This window comes from Gavialis gangeticus, unplaced genomic scaffold (genome assembly GCF_001723915.1).
Source record: "Gavialis gangeticus isolate Ggan-Ray unplaced genomic scaffold, GavGan_comp1, whole genome shotgun sequence".
NCBI lineage: Eukaryota > Metazoa > Chordata > Crocodylia > Gavialidae > Gavialis > Gavialis gangeticus.
The window spans coordinates 5,356,378-5,375,079 of NW_017728995.1; the positions used below are offsets into that span (position 1 = coordinate 5,356,378).

At 44.6% G+C, this 18,702-nt stretch overlaps 1 protein-coding gene across 2 annotated transcripts in view; it reads right to left on the reverse strand.

Annotated features, from left to right (window-relative positions):
• PLCH1 (phospholipase C eta 1) overlaps positions 1 to 18,005 on the reverse strand; it is a 196,971-nt gene extending 178,966 nt beyond the window's left edge. For both annotated transcript variants that reach the window (XM_019503178.1, XM_019503177.1), the window contains exon 1: positions 17,890 to 18,005. In XM_019503178.1, the coding sequence (XP_019358723.1) occupies positions 17,890 to 17,968 (79 nt within the window). In that variant the 5' untranslated portion in view covers positions 17,969 to 18,005. The remainder of the gene's footprint in view (positions 1 to 17,889) is intronic.
• Between the last annotated feature and the right edge of the window lie 697 nt (positions 18,006 to 18,702).

The window sequence follows — 18,702 nt, forward strand, 5'->3', positions numbered from 1 at the left end:
AAAAAAAAAAAAAATCAGTATTTTCAAAAAGTATCCTGAAATCCATGTTATGATACCATTCATCACACACAAAAATCCAAGATCACTAAAGCAAAAAATCCTAAAACCTTGCACGCAGCTAAGCTTCACCACCTAGAAGGAATGGAAAAATACTACAATAAACTTGTCATAAGCAATTTCTCAAGAAACTGTCCAAAATTGGTTGTTTAACAAAGGTAGGTGTTCATCTAATAAAGGTGAAGCAGAACTATATTCACTGCACTTGGGAAATCTTTGAGGTTGTCTCCTAAGACAACTGGCTGTCTTTTAAAAATTTCCCCAAAGTGTATGTAAGTTAGGGATCTGAAGTAAACTTGGGTAGTGAACTGAGTGCTCCTGAAATAAGAATGAATTAGCTCAGACTGGAACATGTGAGCCAGCACTGGCTAAGCTCTCTCACAGCTTTGCCACTCGATGGATACATTGGAGCTTCAAGTGCTGGCCAGAAGCACCACTGCACAGTAGCAGTAGGTAACATTTTTAAAACTGAGTATTATTATTTGTTTAGCATTAACAGTGTTCTGGATGCTTTAACAGACATACATAAGGCCACTGTCACTGCCTCTGACAGCATTAGACTTTAAGGTGCTGATTTAAGAAAATATCCCTATTCTGGACAGCATGATGAATTTTTTCATTTTCCTGAACACATGTCTACATGTTCAAGAGTATAACACAGTGCTCAGCCTTCCCCCCCTTCACATTCCCCCACCCAGCAAAGGAGGAAGCATGTCCACTGTGGTCTCAACCTCTGCTAGCTCAGTAAGGGACCAAGGGCCAAGATATTTAAAGATATTTAGGCTACTAACTCCCACTCTTACTGATATGTAAACACTTACATAGCTTTAAAAACTGGCCCTAAGACTACTCCCTGATTTCCTCCAGGATACAATGAAGCAGCCATCAAATAAACTATTTTCAGTGGCTAAGGCTAAACTATGGCAAGTTCATGATAAATTATAATTAGTTGCTGATCTAGTCCTATATGCTAACATGAGTTAAATAACCACTACTCAGGGCTCTGCTTTTTTTTTGTTTAACAGGACTTATCTGATGGACATCTCTGTTCCAAAAGATGGGGTCCACTGCCCCACAAAAGTAATTACCATCTTCACTACTCCCCTCCCTACTCTTACTTGCCCAGCAGCACTGCTCATGGCCAATGGCTGTCACAGGCTGAATGCTATTCCTTCCCTCAGCAGCTGCTTCACGTGGCAGGGAGTTGTATTCCTCTGTGTACCCACCACCAGACCCTTACAAATAGAAACCTCACCACCTCTGTAGCAGCTTGCCTCCAACTCTGCCAAATTCCAGTTAGACAACACACACACACACACACTCACTCTCTCTCTCTCTCTCTCTCTCTCTCTCTCTCTCTCTCTCTTTCCCTTAACAACCTTGGGAGTGCCCAAAATTCTCCACACACAAACTGATCTCAGGAAACCTCCTCATTCTCTCTCATACCTACCCACATCAAGAAAGAACCCAAAACTCCTCTATCCATACACAGTCTACAGAGACCCCACTCTCCCCATCTACAAGGCTTGGAAGTGTCTCACTTCTTTTACTGCTTTATAGACACACGTGAGACCACTCACATACACATATGTGTGCGCACACAAAATAGTTAATGATGTTTACATGTGGCCAGTAAATTCTAACATGAAATTGTGAGCAGAGTTTTAGCCTCCTAAAGGGATAAAGAGGCAGAGTTTACCGAAGGAAGAACTGCCATCGGTAGGGTAATTCTGGCAATGACAGTGGAAAGAAGATAACCAAAGGGGTGATGAAAAATAAGGCCTGTGGACAGGATACCAGGAGACCTTTGAAGAGGTCAAACTGCATGGCATGAGTTTTGGCAGAAGGCTGTAAACAGGGAATGGCAAGAAAAGAGAAGCATGTCCAAATCCAGAAAAAAGATTGCCTAGTTTTACACTGTAAAAAAATCTTCTTGTGTTGCCTGGAATGAGATTCCAAATCTGCAGCAGGATGTATTTTCTGTCTATTGGTTCATATTGTTTAAAACAGGAAACAGTAGGTTCATCGCGTCCTGAAAAAGGCTCTTACTAAATGATAGCTTGTTTATTTTATGTTAGAGCCATGTTTTGAAAAGGGAAACTACTAAAATCTCTCTAACTACCTTAAGCCCAGACAATCTTTAATTTTTATTCTTTCCACATACAACCTACTCTATCTCCCTTTTATTGAAGAAAACTGACATTTTTGCTCCTGGGCATGCAGAAACTCCCTGAAGAACAAGATACATCAGCGACCGCCTCTACTTCAGTAAGCAGAAATTTCAGACATAAGCAACTAGGTTTAACAGTATTAAAACACAACTATTAACAGCTTGTCCTAATTAAATTAGGAAATAGGTAAGAAATCCTTAAGCAATAACAGTGTGTAAAATGCATGTGTATAACATGCATGCAATGTTCAGTGGTTACTTCAATACCCACTAAAAGGTGTACGATCTTCAGCATCCCACTCCCCCCAAAACAGTTATGTTGAAACACAGGATATGCAGATAAATACAGGCATCATTATAATATTGCAGCAAGCCATCTGATGGAAGATGAATAGAACATTGTCCTCTGCTAAATGAAAAGAGAAATGCTCATCTGTTTCTCAGAGCTCCTATTCCATTAAGGATGAAATCAGAGCTGTCTAACTCCTAAGCAGCCAGGGGCCTCCCCAGCCTATATGCCACATGGGCCTCCTGCTGAACTGTATGCCCCTCACCACAGGTGCCCTCCCCAACACTATGACAACAACCCTGCACATTTCACTGCGCCTCCCAGACCATTCCCCCTCAACATATCATGCAGCAGACACAACCTCACTGTGCTGCGCCGGTGCCCCACACGTCATCGCACATGGATGGGAGCAGGAAGCAGAAGCTAGAGGATAGAGGGGCGGGGGAGCAATTGAAGCAGGAATCTGCAGACCACAGGTTAACCTTTCAAGGGGCTGGTAGCAGTCCATAGACTACCAGCTGGACAGCCGTGATTTAGATATTTTTTCGTTTAAGTGCTAGGGACTTGAGCTTTTAGGAACAGCTACAGCAGAGTTATATCCCCACTGTCACCATGAAGTTGTGGTTGAAGCCAATGGTGAACAGCCGTCACAACCGTGCATAAAGGACTGGGAGGTTCTCCTGGGTCAGCTTGGCCAGTTCCCTGCTATCAAGGGTAACCATGTCATACAAACTCTTCATCAGCTTACAGCCACCTTAAAAGGAACTGTTTTTCCCTTTTCATATGAGGCATTTCATTCCCCAAATCTTCCTAGAAAATATTCTTTCTTGAACACAAGTGATGAGAGCTGTCCCCAAAATTTGGCATAAAACTTGTTCCTGGATCACATGAAATGGAACTAATATTTGCAAATCTCTCTTGGAAACACCTTCCCTGGTGCAGTATAGGGTGGCACTAACCTTTTTATAACTGCATCACATTGGTGCCTCGTAGTCATCTTGCGACTAACACATGCACCCATGTCCACCTCATCCTTAGCTCTTTCTAACTGATAAGCTCACAGCTTACAAAAGAAGTGCTTGGTATAAGCCCTCCAAGTTGTCCTCCTTTGAAGTTAATACAGCTGGAAATAGTCCAACTACAACAGAACAATATTTATACTTATAGAATAAAAACGTTATGTCAGAGCTACAAAAGGAAAATAGATAAATTACTCCAGCTAAATACAGTGTTGCAGAGTCCTTGTTCATAAAAATTTACATACAAGCCCATGTTTAAAATAGCTCAGTTGTAATCACATTTTCAGGTCTTTCAGGAAAGCTTTTTCAATTTCACAGAAGGGGGAAAAGAAATATTGGAAAAAAGAAGGCAATTCTAAACCAAGCATCTCCTGAGACAGTTCCAAGCCTGGTGTCTCCAGAGAGAAAGGTAACCTATATTTAAAAGAAGAAAAAAACAAATCACACATGTTGTGGGTTCTCTCATGGTGAGCTCAATACATGCGAGCTGTAACTTTCTTCAGAAAACAGGTTCAATTATTAATAACAACAATGGTACTGTAACAGGAAATCAGACAGTCATATAATTGAACTGCAGTGAGTGAGAGAGCACTATTTAGGATAATCTGACCAACAGGTTTTTAACGTGCCATCCTCTCAACAACGGTCAAGTCACTACTGCTACTGAAGTCTGAAAAAATATGGAGAAGCCAAATTTAACATTAGAGACTAAAAGGAGAATTAATTACAATTATGGAAATGCAATTTCAAACAGAAGGCTTAAATTGCTAACAAAAGTCAGAGGACAAAAGAACTATCTTAAGTAACCAGATCTAATATGATAAAAATGAAAGGCTGTTTTTAGAGCTGTTGAGATAAAATTAGCTGTTTGTTAAACATGTCATGTCCTCTTTGTATTTAGGTGATTACAGAATATTAGCATTCCTAAATGTAGAGCAACAGGTTAATCAGCTGATTCCACATGCCTGCCCTTTAAACAGCCAGGATTCTCAATGCCAGATTATGAAATTGTAATAAAAAATGTACCATGAAAGAGATGCTTAAATGAGAAATATAGGCATTAGTCTGAAATGCTATAAAACCTCTTGGGCCAATAAGGAGTGTTTTGCTGCAACAGGAATCGCTGCATTAGATTGTTCTCTTAACTGGTGCTGTTACCACACTACAAGCAATGGTCAGAGGTTTGGTGAAGGTTACCAGGTTTTCTTATAGCCTATTGTCTTCTAAATCTGCTAATAATGCAGTCTCAGTCAAGAGAGCAGAGAAATAGTTGACATGAATCTACAGCATCCACATGGGATGAGGAGTGTTTAAAGTATAGAGCAGTGGGAGCATAAGGGTTCTGGCCAGGGGAGAATGGTGATTAATCTAGGCAGGTCAGAAATGAAGCCAAATAAGTTAAACTATGGAATATTTCTGGTTTAGAATTCCTGCCAATTATGTCTTGTACATTAGCCAATTAGCACCTTTATAGATTGATGGTTTCAATAGCTGTGCATGGATTACTGGGCTTTGTGATAATGAATCATTATTAAGTACTATCACTATCAGCAATGCTAAAATGTTTGGCTGTTGTATTGTAAAATAACAGTTTAAATTACAGGCAGGGAGTCAGATTCTGCCCTCGACTGCTACATGGAAATAGTAACATGATCAATTGACTTCAGTGGAGCTACTCCTGGTGGCGGAGATTAATTCTTTTCTAGGAGAAGTATTATAAGCACATAATCTACAAAAGCAACAACAGTCAGACTTGGTATCCAGGGAGTTAAACAGAAGACATGCTGGGTCCTACCTGGATTCCCTTACTCACAGCAAGCTACAACTACCTACACAAGCAACCCCATTAGAATCAATACGTGTGCTCAGGTAATAGCTTGATTAGTGGTTATAGAACTGGCCTTTCATAAGGAAATGAAAAATACTTTATTCTGATTATTTATTTAGCATCTTCCTGGCTAAGAAAACAAATAAGAAACCAAATTAATAAATGTAGAGAAAATAAAGTACAAAGAAATAACAGATATAATGAAATGTTACAGGATAAATAAACCACTGCTTAATTATTCAAAATAAAAATATTAACTAAACAATTTACCTAAACATTGCCTGAATGTCCACAGAGAGTTATAAATCAAAACAAGCAATAGCTTTACAAAGTCATACTCTCCCCTGATAACCTCTAGAACAGTGGTTCTCAATTTTGTTAGACTCAAGGCACCCTTTGGAAGACTCAAAGTGCTCCTTCACAGCTTTTGCAAATTGAGAGGCACCCCATTATAAAAAATGATGCATTTATTACAGGGCTTACCTTCTTGCAGAAGGGGCCAGCAGTCAGGCATGGAAAACCTGAGCTATCTGCTTACTGGCTCACACCTGAAGCCCAAGACTGCCTTTATTGGTTTATCTCCTTACACTTCTTGCAGCACCCTTCAAGGGACCTTGTTCCCTGCCAGGATGCCCTGGCATCCTGGTTGAGAATCACTGCCCTATAAGAATTCCCAAGGAAAGCACAGATCTGTCATTTTAACATCTACAGAAACAGCTTTGTTTCAGCTCTGCTTCCAAGATTCTGGGCCTGAATCAGTTGTTATTCCAACTCCCAATCTGAAGCCATGGTCAGTAATATGTTGTACTACAGCCCATGGTCTTGCCATGGATCTGCTGTATGCGTTTCATCCCCCAGTTCTCACTTTCTGCCCAAAGGCTATTAGTTCCCTGTTTTGTGCAAGGAGGGCTAAATGTTGACCTCTGCGTAATTTTGTCTGTTTAAATCAGGGGTGTTCAAACCCTAGCCTGCAGTCCAGATCCAGACCCCAGTGCCATCATCCAGCCCACAGGGCTCCACACACAGGTCTGAAAATTTGGTGGCGGGGAAGCAGTGGCACCATTTCTCCACTGCCAAAGACCCACAGGGAGGCTTGTAGGTTGGAAAGCATGGCTATAGCACTAGATCAGGTACTCAGAGCAGTGTAGGGCCTGATCCCGGCACACGGGGCTGGCTTGAGGCCCCAGGAACCGATCCTAGTGCACAGAACCCAATCCCAGCACATGGAGCTGGACAGGGGTGGTGCAGGGCCAGCCAGGGGTGGCACAGAACGCATGATGTGCGAACTTATCACATGGGGCTGGGTGAGAGGGAGGGGGCAGTATGGAAAATCTTGATCCCAGGAACCAATTTTGATCCCAAGACCTAGGGCTTGATTCAGGCACTTGGGGCCCTGTGGAGCACTGCAGGGTCCCCACACCCAATCCCAGCACAAAGGGAAAGTGCAGGGCCCCAGGCCCCAATCCCACAGCATGGGGCACATTTCCAGTGCATGCAGCCACATGGGTCCTTAGGACTTGATCAGTGTATTCAGGGCTGGGCAGGAGTGGCACATCTGATCCTGGCACATGGGGCTCAATCCTGATGTGCAGGAGTTGGCAGAGGTGGCATAGGGGCCCAGGGCCTGATCTCAGCATGCAGGGCTTGGGGGAGGGGTGGGGGCAAATTAAGCACCATGCTACTCATTGTAGGCTTTACTTTTCTGTGATTCGATCTTTTCATTCATCATTGCACCATAATGATGATTTCTTAATTTGGATGAATCTGAGTTCATTCATCAAAACTTCTTTCTAACAAAGATGTTGTGATTATTCCAGGAAATGTCTTTGGAAAGTCTGAACAAGTCTTCCCTACAATGTTGGTATCAATTGTAATACACACGTGAATAAATATTACAAATGGGGGTGGTTGAGAATCCAGGTGACAAGAAATTTAATATATTCCTAATGTCACAACTGGAACTAGTAGCGCCTGAAGACAAGAAAAACAACACAGAAAAAAAGAGCAATGCTAACTTCAAGTAAGTCTTTGTTAGAAGTGAACAAGTTAGGAAATGATTTATCCTCGTATTAAAACTAAACATTAACTTCAGTTAACAACGGCACTGCTGAAGTGATGAAAATGCATTTAAACATCGTTATGCAAAGGACTATAAAATTGTTCCATGAATTGTAAACACTTCTAGCTTTGCACACAAACCAAGATGTCACGATTAATAATGATCTCTAACAAGGTTGATTCCTCCAGACGAGAAAAATGCTTGGTTTCTAAATTGATAAAGATTTCAAGGAATTAACCTGGAGTGTAACTTTAGAAAAATAGTGGATAATTTCTCTCAATCCCTTCATAAAAGTTTGTAAAGTGAGGTATATGAAAATGTCACCTGAAAGGAAAAGTGGAAACGTGTATGAACACATTGGGATCCAAGCTTCTGTCAGTTCAAGGGCAGAACATAAACTAATGGGCAATCAGAGGGTTGAACTATGTTTTTACAGGTTGGCCCTGTCCTGGGAATGGTACAGAGTCTTAGGACACTGGGCAGGGATGGGCAATTATTTTGGGTGGAGGGCTGCTTAATGAGTTTTGGTGAGCTGTCAAGGGTAGCACCGCCCCTTGCCAGGTGCCCCGCCCCCTGGTCGCTATCTTGGGGCCGGAATTCCCACCCGCCTAACCCCTGATTTTGCCACTGGAAGTCCCTCCCCTTGCCCCCAGAAGGCAAGGGGAAGGATTTGCCATCTTCCCCTTTTAGGAAGGGGATTTGCCATCTTAGAACCCAAACCAAAACAAACTGTATACTACAAATCAAACACTGACAATAACATTATTTTAATTTTCTTTTTAAAAATATTTTGTCCTGATCTGTGTGTGTTTGTGTGGTATATATGGAAGTGACTGGATCATAGCTCAAAATGAAATCTTACTTTTGTATCTTATATTGTAGGAGAGTGTGGAGAGGTGGGGGCATGGAGGGGTGGGTATGCAGTTTGAGGGGGACTGTAGGTGTGTGGGGATGCGTGTGTATGTGGGGTGTGGGGGAGGCTGTGTATATGGGTGGGTATGGGGCTTATGGGGTATGTGGAGGGAGAGAGTGGCTAGAAGTGTGTGGCAGAGGTAGGGGGGTGTGGTGGGGTGTATGCACATAGCAGTGAGCGAGGCTCCCTCCACAGACATGCAGGTGTGTGTAGGGGGAGCGGGTGTGAGGGAGGGTGGGAGTGGATGTGGTGCTGTGGGGTGTGATTGTGTATGAAAAAGTGCATGTGGTTGTGGGGTTTTTGGGGGAGGGTTTGTGGGTATGGTGGTGTGTGCATGGGAGACCCCTGCCCATGCCCCTCTGAGCCAGTCAGCACCCAACCCCACCCTGCAATAGCTTGGAGACTTGTGTGCCCTGTGGTGCCTTCCTGCCACCACCAGCAGTGGGCCCCAGCCCCACCCTGTGCCTGCTCTGGACTCACCCCTGCTGGAACAGATCACCACGCTGCCCACCTGTGGTGCAGCCTGCCACCCACTTGGGCACACAGCAGGGCTGGGGGGCTCCACTGCTGGACTACCTTTCTAGGCAGCCCAGGTAGCAGGCAGCAACTTTTGGCTGCCACAACCACCAGCAATAACCCGTGGTACCAACAGAGACCCACTCACACAGCCCTGACCCCCACACCCCATGCCTGCCTGGCTGGGGGCTGGGGCAGACCCCGGTGGGCCTTACTGCTCAGCTGCTGGGTCCTGCCACCACTGGTGCCTTGTCATCTTTAACAGGTAGCCACATGCAGGTAATAATTAATTTTCTAAATTTTTTAGGGGCCCCACAAGCCAGATAGAATGGTCTGGTGAGCCAGATCTGGCTCCAATTTGTGTAGGTCACTCTGAATCCTAGCCCTCCCCTCCAGCACATCTACTACTCCCCCGGGGTTGGTGTCATCTGCAAACTTGCTGAGGGTGCACTCTGTGCCATATTCCAGGTAGTTGATGACGACATTGAACAAAATCAGCCCCAGGACTGACCCCTGGGGCACTCCACTTGATACTGGCTGCCAACCAGACATCAAACCATTGATTACTACCCTCTGAGCCTCATGCTACAGCTAGTTCTGTACCCACCTTACAGTCCATTCATCCAGCCTGTACTTCCTTAGCCAACCTGTGAGAATGTTGTGGGAGACAGTATCAAAAGCCTTGTTAAAATCAAAGTATACCATTAGTTTCTTTGCATCCACAAAGCCAGTCATCTCATCATAGAAGGCAGTCAGATTACTCAGGCATGACTTGATCTTGGTGAATCTATGCTGACTGCTCCTAATCACCTTCTTCTCCTCCAAGAGTTTAGAAATGGATTCCTTGAGGATCCGCTCAGCAATTTTTCCAGGGACCGAGGTGAGGCCAACTGGTCTGCGGTTCCCTGGATCCTCCTTTTCCCTTTCTTAAATATGGGCACTATGTTTGCCCTTTTCCAATCATCTGGGACCTCTCCTGATTGTCATGAGTTTTCAAAGTTGATGGCCAATGGCTCTGCAAATCACATTGGCCAATTCCCTCAGCACTGCTGGGTGCATCCCATCTGCCCCATGGACTTGTATATGTCCAGCTTTTCTAAATAGTCCCTAACTTATTCTTTTGCCCCTGCTGGCTGCTCACCTCCTCCCCAAACTGTGCTGCCCGGTGCAGTAGTCTAGAAGCTGACCTCGCCTGTGAAGCCTGAGGTGAAAAAGGCATTGAGCACTTCAGTCTTTTTTGCATCCTCTGTCACAAGGTTCCATCGTCCATTCAGTAAGGAATCCACACTTTCCCTGATCCTCCTCTTACTACCAACATACTTATAAAAACCCTTCTTGTTACCCTTCACACCCCTTGCTAGCTGCAACTCCAATTGCACTTGGGCCTTCCTGACTTCATGCCCGAGCAATGCTCCCCAGACACCAAGGCACGTGGAGACAGGGGAGCAGGCAGCCTTGGCCTGGCTGCTCCCATCTCAAGGTACACTACACCTGAGCCAGCTAGCAAGCAGGTGACTGGCGCACAAGGTGCTTCAATACCTGGGCTTTGCAGTGAAGCTCCCTGTGCCGTCACTGGGAAAAATAAAAATAAAAAAAGCATATTCTTAATTCAATTAGGTAAAAGTGAAAAAGAAGCTATATCCATTATAGGTCCCTCTCTGCAGAAGCACTTGTACTATTATTTAGATTTCTGGGAGTCTCTGGCAAGTGTCCGTTTTTAAAAGGGAATCTTCTATGCAGCTTTCACTATACCCTACAAAGGAGCTTACTTATGTTTGTAAGGAGTAGTTACAATTCTGTTGTACCTCTAACAGGACATTTACTTTGTATTTTACACTCAAAAAATATTTTATATAACTTGTAATTGTTTAAGCAAAGAAAATCCTTACAGTTTTTAAATTTTCTAAGGAATGGAGCTATATTAAGTCCTATACTGCCCCCTTGTGAGCTATCTAACATATAAATAGATACAGCTTTAAATAAATACATACACCAAAGAGGGCAAGAAATTGTGGACCATTACAAATCAAATCAAATCACGTTTATGTTACGCAAAACCACACAATGCAGCATAGAACTTTAAGTTTACATTTATTTCAGCACAGTCACAATCTGTACTTCCATACAGTCTTGTGAAGTAGCTACATTGCACAGACATCCTAGGTATAATTGTGGCCTCATCAGGACCAAGAGGAGTTTTGCAGTTGGCTTCAAATGGGATGGGATCTTATCCTTTCATCTGCCCTACAGAAAATGGCATCCTTAATTCTTGTTTTTCTTTTCCTGGTTTAAGTTAGACTTTTATATTTAAAAAAAAAAAGGTGAAAATTGATAGTTTTTTTATGATAATATGTGAGATAGCGTTTATGACTGGTTCCCACCAGCAACCCAAAGTGTTGGAGGGGAGGAGATCAAGGTGTACTCAGAACAGCTATGTCATGAACTACAAAGCTTACAAGGAAATCACAAGAATGGGGCTCCATTCAGCCAGATCTTCACTTGTCCTAAAGTCAAATTTGAAAATAACAGAAGGTATACAAACAAACTGTATTTGAGTAGAAGGCAAGGATCCCTCTAGCTCTAGCAAAGCTCATCTCCATCAATAAAATAAACTATTATTCCAGTGATAACATTTATTCCTTGTCCACAAACAAACCTGAGCAGCAGGGGTTTGTTTTTCTACCCTGTTGCTTTAGAATTTATCAAATTCCATAAAACTGTGCGTTTTCAAATATTTTCCCTAAAAAAATAACCTTGGATCCTCCATACAATCCTCTGTGCCCCTTTTACAAATTGATGATGGACAACATTTTCTTACTTTACTTTACCAGGCAGTATTCAGCCCTTCAACTAAAGTTATTTTATTTTTAAATACATATTTGTACACTCTATTTCTCTCTCTCTCTCTCTCCCTCTCTCTCTATTTGGAAGCAGCAAAACTTTTAAAAGTAATTGCTTAAACTAGACCAACAGCAACCTAGTACCACTATCCATGTAAATCCACTGGTTCCGATTTTCCTTGTGGTCCCAATGTACACTGCTTTGGTGGTGAAGGGGATTGGAAAGTTAGCAGATACTGCCATGGGAGAACACTAAAACACAGAAGGCACCCCAGCTAGTGCTGAAAGAGTGCAAGGACTCTACATTGTTCTTCATGCAAGCCTCTGCCATAGGAGGAAATCTTGAGCAAGGAGGCAATAAGAAGGAGTGTTCCAGAGAAAAAGAAAAGTAGGCATAGCCAGAGCATGGCCCATGATCCAGACCAGGGGTGGGCAATAATTTCAGCTGGAGAGCTGCTTACAAGTTTTGGCAAGCTGAGGTTGGAGGGCCAAAAGGGTAGCCCTGCTCCTTGACAGGTGCCCTACCCCCTGGATACCATATTGCGATTGGAAGTCCTACACCCAACCCCTGACCTTTGCCACCAGAAGTCCCTCCCCTTTCCCCCAAAGTACTTCTTTTGGGAAGGGAGTTTGCCATCTTGGAACAAGGAAAAAGTATAGATACTAAAAATCAAACATCCACAATAACATATTTTAAGTTTATTTTAAAAGGATATTTTTGTCCTGATATGTGTGTGTTTTTGTCATGTATATAGAGGTGATTGCATAATAGCTCAAAATGAAGCCTTACTCTTGTATATTGTGAGGGGTGTGGGGGAGGGTGTGGATATGGGGATGTGTGGGTGTGTGTGTGTGCGGATATGGGGTTTGTGGAGTGTGTGGAGAGGGAGGGCAGCTGGAGGTGTGTATGGGAAGGTATGGGAGGTGTGGGTGTGTGTGGGTAGCAGGGAAAGGGGCTCCCCCCAGAGGTCTGTGGGTGTGTGGGGGGGAGGTGCATGTGGGGAGGGGTGTGGAGGGGGCTGCAGTTTTTGTGGGATGTGTGATGGTTTGAGGGGAAAAGTGTGGTTATGGTGGGGTGTGCCTCAGAGCCCCCATGCATGCCGTCCTGAGCCAATCAGCACCCACCCCCACTCCTGCCCCACAACAGCCCAGAGTCTGGACGTCCTGCAGCACCTCCCCATCAGCACCAGCAGCGCACAGACCCAGCGCACTCCATGCCCACTCCAGACTTAGCCCAGCAGGAGTGGATCAGCCAGATGTATGCACAGCCCTGACCCAGCCCACCCCATGCCTGCTCTGTATACCACTATGGCAGCATGTCCTGTCTGCTGCCCTAGGCACACAGCGGGGCTGGGGTGGCACCACACTGGATTGCCTTTCTAGGCAGCCCAGGAAACTACAGCTGCTGGCCCCAGCCCTGTGTTACTGGTGGGGACCGCATGCAGCCCTGTCCCACCCCACCCCTGCTACAGACTCACCTACTCACACTGAACAGCTGCAGCAACAGCAGTGCTGGTAGGGCAGAAGTGTGTTTCACATAGATGAAAAGTGGCCCCTCCCTCTCGCTACTGGCCAGCACTTCTCCTGGAGCCTGCACTGGGCTACCCTATGGCTCCATCACTGTCACCACCACCTCCAGGCTGCCAAGTGGGGAGCTCAACACAGGCTCCATGTGGCTGCTGCAGGAGGCATCAGGCAGCAGTGAGGGGGAGGGGCTGCTCTTCCCCCATGCCAAGCACACTTCTGTCCCACCAGTGATGCTGCTACTGCAGCTTTTCAGTGCCAGAAGGTGAGTCCCACAGTAGGCACAAGGCAGGCCAGGGGTGTGTGCAGGTCCCTACCAGTACTGTGGGGCTGGGGCAGTGGTGGTGGCAGCCATAAGGATCTGCCACCGCCCAGACTGCCTAGAAAGCAGTCCAGCTGGAGAGCCACCACAGCCCCTCTGCATATCCAGGGTGCGGCAGGACGTGCCACGGCAGGATGGTGCCTGGGCTAGGTGGTACCAAGGGACCCACCACAGCCTGGGCAAAGCCATATTTTGCCCACCCCTTATCCAAACTGTTTCCCACAGTCCAGAGGCTCCTCCAACTCCTGTCAAACAGAGTCCAGAATAGGGGGAATATAAAAGTGGCTGAGCCCAAAAACAAAGCAACACAGAATCAGAGCCTTAGAATTCCATGAAAGCACTCCTTATTTTCTTTAGTATAAGTGAGAGAACGCTCAAGCCTTGCATCTTATCATAAGTGTTACAGTATTTTAGACCAACAGTTTGGAATACTATAGCTTTTATTTTATAAGCAGGGGAAGCTCTTACTCAACAGACAATCAACTTAGTCAACTCAGTCAACTTTTAAGACATACTGGGCACATATTATTGACTAAATAACTATACAGTAAACTTCTTGGTGTCTACATACTCACTCCTACTGAGGTGTACAAAATTAACCAACTCTGCAGCAGGGTAGTACTTGTAAATACAGGGTTTTACATGTTCCCAGGTGCACATTCAAACGGCATACCCAGGAGCAAAAACCTCTGGAGCAATTAGCCCCGGAGTTTATTCATGCACATTAATTATACATGTAGACATGCCCAGTGAGGCCATATTCAGCCTTAAGTTACACCTCTTCAACCCTAGAGATTTCAAAGAGGTCACACATGCCAAATAGTGGAAAGAATATGGGCCATTTTAAACATCATAGAAAAAATATTAACAGTGAAGGTCAAATTACTTTGAGCAGTATTATACCCCTATTCATACAAGCATAGAAGTGCTTTTGTTGCTTGTTCCTGCCATTAATCTAATGCAAAAACTGCCCTACCTTTCATAATGCAACCATACTGCACATTCACACTTACCATCATATTTAACTCTATTTGTATATGCGAGTCCTGGGAAAATCTAAACAGCTATCCCTGTTGCCTCATGAAGCTGTACCAGCAGTACTTGGGTACACTCTAGGATGTCCTTCTCCACAGAGATCCAAGGAGGACTGGCACAGTGGAGGAAGGGAACCTCAAGTACATATTGCAAAAAAGCCACGTGCCAAAGCAACTCCAAGGAGGCATTTGCATGTCGACCAAGGTGATGAAAAAGGGCAAAACAACTACCATAGTCACTGATGAATTTTCACAACCTAGATAATCAAGTCATGCTATTTGGATATACCTGGGCCCCAAACAAATGTAACGCATGATGAGTTCCAAACATACAGTGAACATACAGACATTTATTAGACCTGTGCGAACAGGGAAGTATTCAATCTGGATTCGGTGGACAGTGATTCAGTTTGGAGATTTGGATCACTGTCCTGAATCAATTCAGCCGAATCAGCTTTGAAAGATTCAATGATGATTCAGAGAGATTTGGTGATTCAGATTGGCTGGGGTGAGGCAGGCACAACCAGGCAGCTCTTCCAGCTGTGCCTGCCTCTCCCTAGGCAAGTGAAGCAGTGGGAGAAGCTCCCATGACTGCCCTGCCCAGCCCCACCCCCGCCCAACCCCAGCCTAATCCCATCACTTAAAAAAGCCCCACACTCACCGGCTGCAGGAGCAGTGACTGGGGCCTCTAAGCATTCATGGCAGAATCCCCCGCCATACAGCACGGGGTAGTGAGGGGCAGCAGGGATCACTGCATGTCTCCCCTGCTGAGCCACGCTGCCCCATGCTGTCTGGGAGCTGGGGCTGAGTGGTGCTGAGTTCTGGCTGACTACTGGAGTCACCCCAGCTCCCAGACAGCATGCGGCACCCTGCCAAGCTGTGCTGCACCCGCATGATGCGACACTTGCTGCATGGGTGCCAGGTGGGGAAGAGGGGCCACCCTGCTTCCCCGTATTGCACTGGGGGGGCTCTGCCACAAGCACCCAGAGGCCCCAGTCGCTGCTCCTGCAGCCGGTGAATGCGGGGCTTTTTTCCTTTTCTCTTCTTTTTTTTAAAGCCCCGCACTCACTGGCTCTGACAGCGGAGATCGGCAGCCTCTGAGAGCTCATGGCAGAGCCCCCCCCATGCAGAACAGGGCTGTGGAGGGCAGTGGAGATTGCCCTCCCCTGCTTAGTACCTGCATGGCAGCTGCCCCATGGCATGGGTGCAGCGCAGTTCGGCAGGGCACCTCATACTGTCTGGGAGCTGGGGCCACTGGGGCTGAGTGCTGCTGGCCTCCGGCTGATGAGTGCAGCTGCCCCAGCTCCCAGAAAGCACCCTCCCCGAGTAATGCACCCCCCCCCCCGGCAGCTTGTCCAAGCCTCAGTCCCAATCCCTTCCTCTCCCATGCCCCCCCCGTCCTCAAACCCCAACAGACTTACCAGCTGGAGGCAGCTGTCAACTGCCTGTTTAGTGTATGGCCGAATCTCTGAATCAGCCAAATCTTTTCTGAATCGATCCAGATGGTTCGAATCAATTCAGAGCTTTTACTTGGTCTCCCAATTCAATTCAGATTTAGAGATTCAGTCCCCAAATCAAGCTGAATCTCCTCCGAATTGAATCAGCTACCGAAGCTTTGCACAGCCCTAACATTTATGGCTGAATAAGCATGTTAAATTATTCTGAAAAAATTAAAAGCCTTTTTGAAGTGCTTAATTTCGAAGCACTTCTTGAAACATCTGTATGCTCTACAGAGTGTGACAGGGGGCTTGCTCAGTTCTTCATCTCACAGTATTTTACTCCCTGGGAAACTGGAGCAAACAGCTGGTACTGGGACTAGGGCAAACAGCCAGTGAGTGTTCTCCTGTGTGCTCAGCTGTCCTTGGCAACTTCCAGAGCCTGATGGGCATGCAGGGAATCCTTCTCTCCAGCCCCCTGCCTGGATAGCAGAAATCCCTTCGTGCTTCTTGGCCTCTGACCAAATTTCTGGTCCCTTTGGGACACTGGAAACTGAGAGACCTGCATGGATTTCTGCTATCCAGGAAGAGAGTTGGAAAAAAGAATTCCTTACAAGTCTCTGGCTCTATAGGCTACCAAGATTAACAGAGGAGAGTTTGGGTGGCGGGGTGATGCCAGAGAACTGCACTCCCTAGCACTACTACCAACTGGAGGGCACTGCTACTACATGCCATTGTAGCAATTCTGAAGAGCTCTGGCAAGCGGGGCACAGTTGGGGACCATACTTCTGTTGCTGAAGAGTACCAAATTTAAAGCACTCCAAACTGGAGCTGAATGGTGACTTCCTCAAATGCACATCTGTTCACAGCCTTGATTTAGAGTTGGAATATATAGGTAGGACATTGAGGTTCACTATCCCTCCTGCAACTGAGTCCTGTGTGTTAAGCATCTGGCTTAATTCATCTACTAGGCAGATACTGTTCACAATGAGAGATAAATGGAAGCATGTAAGATGAACTAAACAAAATACTGATATTTAAAATAAAAAATAAATCATAATTGTCATCTTAAAACTGCAAGAACTGATCAAGCTACTTCCTTCGAAACTTCCCACCACATAATAAAAATATTCAATTGTATGAATTTAAAATAACTTAAACATAAATTCTTCTAAAATAGACATCAGCTTCACATTTTTTAACAGAGGGCAGAAATCGAGGTTGCCTATGTAAGGAAGAGAGATTTAATCTGGACAGTTATTTATGCCAACCAAATATTCTCCTCCCTCTTTCTTCATGGTCCTGTTGACACAAATGGAAACTCCATTAACACCAGTGATTAATGGAAGATCTTCCTAAAAGGTACTTGTATATGCAGGATCATGCAGTTGAATGTGCTTCAGTGATTTCAAATAATTTTCTCCAAATTCAAATGTGGTGTAAATGTTTCCAGTAAACATAAAGAAATAACATCAACCCTGAATTTAAGGCTCTATCTTTAACATAAATGGAGACTTGAAGGAAATAGTAAGTTACAATGTGTTCTCCATTTTTTAGCTCAAAATCAGAACTTTCTTCCATATGTTAACATGACATCAATTACATTATCAGTAAATAACATTTTATTAGGGTATTTTGTAATTATGGGTAGGCATGACCAAGTGAAGGCTTTCATAGCAAACTAGTATGCACTGTTATCTTGGCAAATACAAACTGAACTGCAGCACATTAAAAAATATTATTAAAGCTACTTTTTAGAGCTGTCTGCTAATTCTCTTTAAAGAGATAATTACCAACAGTTAGGTACAACTATAAAATTTCCATTGTGTTTGACTCAAATAAGAAATGTGAGCGGTAAAAGAAAAAACAGTATGAAGCTTACCATGAAATACACCATTGTCCACCAAAAAATGTCTGCAGTACTGAAGACAACTTCTCTTATCCAGGCTCCAATAACTCATTTTAAGAAGATTTTCTGCTCAGCATCAAAAATTATTACACTGCGAAATAAAATGGAGTATATATTTAGAAAAGGAAAAAATAACTCAAACTGAGAAAAAACACATTATGGTAAATATAATAAAGAATGTTTATTGGTATCCCTTATGCAAAAGAGTCCATTAGCTTTATTCAATATATTACAATGACTATTGCCTATCACTCTTAGGATGTCAGATGTGCCCATCACCAAATATATCAGTGTACCACAAATATATCCAAGTTAGCTCAGGTACTAGGAACAGTCTAGCCATGGCAGCAATGGAACTTGGTGCAGGCTGCAAACCATACCCAAGATGTTTTGTAAATATTTGGGTGGTTAGCGCACACAGAGCTTTTACCTGCTATCGTTGGTCTGTCACTGGTACCAGCACTACCTAGTTTAACTGTATCTCTGGCAGGTCTACATGATATTTCATGGTAAAGCAGCAGTGGTAGTTGGGTCCCAGCACCTGCCTTTCCACCTGCCAGCCTGCCTTAAAAGATTGCCACCCGCTGCCCTAAAAGCCTGTTATGCTAAGCAACATCCACAGGCCTCCAAGCTGTAAATCACACCATGATCGCCTGTTTCCTGTACAGACAGGAGATGGGGAAACTGCCTTCCTCAACCAGCTTCCTTAGGGTAGGCAAGAAGGTTAATTTTCAAGTCACTGATCCCTTTTTCTCTTTAACTGACCTCTGGGAGGGTGGGGGGAGC